General features: G+C 66.0%; 1 protein-coding gene across 1 annotated transcript in view; it reads right to left on the bottom strand.

The window, feature by feature from the left end:
- The window catches only part of AATK (apoptosis-associated tyrosine kinase), a 12,121-nt gene that overhangs the window by 3,388 nt on the left and 7,117 nt on the right, over positions 1–1,616 (bottom strand). Inside the window, exons 11-13 of the mRNA XM_010008655.1 lie at positions 896–1,552; positions 188–735; positions 3–64 (exon numbers count right to left, since the gene is read on the bottom strand). Coding sequence (XP_010006957.1) covers positions 3–64; positions 188–735; positions 896–1,552 — 1,267 coding nt within the window. The remainder of the gene's footprint in view (positions 1–2; positions 65–187; positions 736–895; positions 1,553–1,616) is intronic.

Genomic DNA, 1,616 nt, shown 5'->3' with positions numbered 1-1,616 from the left:
GCTGTCCCGAAGGCTGGGGGGGCTCTGGGAAGCTCTGCTCAGCCAACTCCCGTGTGGGGCTTTCCTACAGAGGGGAGACAGGTGGGAAGGGACCCTCGCTGGAGCCTCCTGCCATCGCTCCTGGCATTGGGAAGCATGGCGGGGCTGTGCCCAGAGACCATGCACTGCCCACCCCGTGGCCACCCACCTGGTCAAAGAGGTAGATGGTAACATCATCATAGAAGGAGACGGCCTTCTTCTTGCGCTCCAGGTCCTCGCAGAAGGACTCGGAAAGCAGGCTGGGCATCTTGAGGAGGCGCTGCTCCCTGCCGCTCTGGCTCTCGGCCACCACGATGGGCACGGCCGCCGGCTCCTCCTCGCTCTCCTCACTCTGCTCCTGGATGTTGTAGCAGCGCAGTTCCTCGTCCGACTCATCGCTATCCTCTGTGTCCTCCTCTTCCTCCTCCGGCTCCTCGCGGTGCTCAGGGGCAGCTGGGAGCGGGGAGAGGCCCGGGGGTGACTTGTCCCCTGGTAGCAGCGTGCTGGGACCCCCCGGCGCATCACCCACCGCAGTTCCCTCTGGGTGCCGTTCTAACTCCCCAAGCCCCAGAGCGGGGGGGACAGTCTGTTCACCCCCAGCTGCAGCTCCCCCAATTCCAGGGACACCCTCAGGCACATGGATCCCCTTGGCAGACACTGGCTCCCCGGGGCTTGTCAGCACCGGGGTCAAAAAGAAAGTCTTGGGTGGCACAGAGCCTGGGGGACAGGGGTCACCACCGGGTTCCAGTCCCAGATGCCGACCCTGTGGGGCTGGCTGGGGCCCCCTTGGCCACTGTCCCCCTCCAGTCCCCCGCCAAAACCCCCACTGCTGGCATGTCCACTGCCACCACCGTGCTGGGTGCTGCTGGGGGGCTACTGGGTGCCCCTGGGGGGTGCAGCGAGTCGTCTCCTGGCACAGGGGCTTGCCCCAGGTCCTGAACGGGATGTCGGGGACCCTCCTCTGCCTCCGGGGTCCGGGACCCGTCGCTGTCCTCCTCATCCTTGGGGCTGCGTTCAGCCTCGGCGTCGTAGTCAGAGAAGTAGGCAGAGTCACGGTAGGGGTTTTTCTCGGCGAGGCTCTGCAGCTCAGCCCCGAGGGAGGTAGAGAGCTGCATGTCAGGGGGCAGACCCTCACCCTCACCCCCTGGCAGCCCCGGGGGTGGCTTCCCCAACTGGCCAAAGGCCTCCGGCTCTCGGGGCTCATGGGGCTCTTTGAGGACAAACTCAGGGGATTCATTGTTCTCGGTGTCGTAGCCGCTGTCCAGGGCCTTGGGCTGTCCAGCCGGCACGTAGGCAGTGGGGCTGAACACCTCGCAGGAGCTGGCGGTGGAGGGGATGTCTAATGATTCCAGGGAATCCGGCGTCCCCACCTGCTTCTGCAGGGACTTGAGTGCTGGGGTCACCTCCGCCCGCTCCGCGTAGTCCCCGGAGAAATCTGTGAAGACTCCGGAGGTCAGCTCTGCCGTGTCCTCATCGCTCCCCTCATCTGTGCTGGGGAAGCTGGTGCTGGAGAAGGTCTTGTCCGGTGTCCGGTCTGTGTCACACACGCCGCTCTCAGCGCCAGCGTCCCCGGGCACCGGCACAGGTGCCTCGGCGGC

This window comes from Chaetura pelagica, unplaced genomic scaffold, assembly GCF_000747805.2.
Source record: "Chaetura pelagica isolate M959 unplaced genomic scaffold, ChaPel_1.0 scaffold962, whole genome shotgun sequence".
Classification (NCBI taxonomy): domain Eukaryota; kingdom Metazoa; phylum Chordata; class Aves; order Apodiformes; family Apodidae; genus Chaetura; species Chaetura pelagica.
The sequence above is the reverse complement of the archived record's forward strand: the minus strand, read 5'-3'. Positions and strand labels throughout refer to the sequence as shown.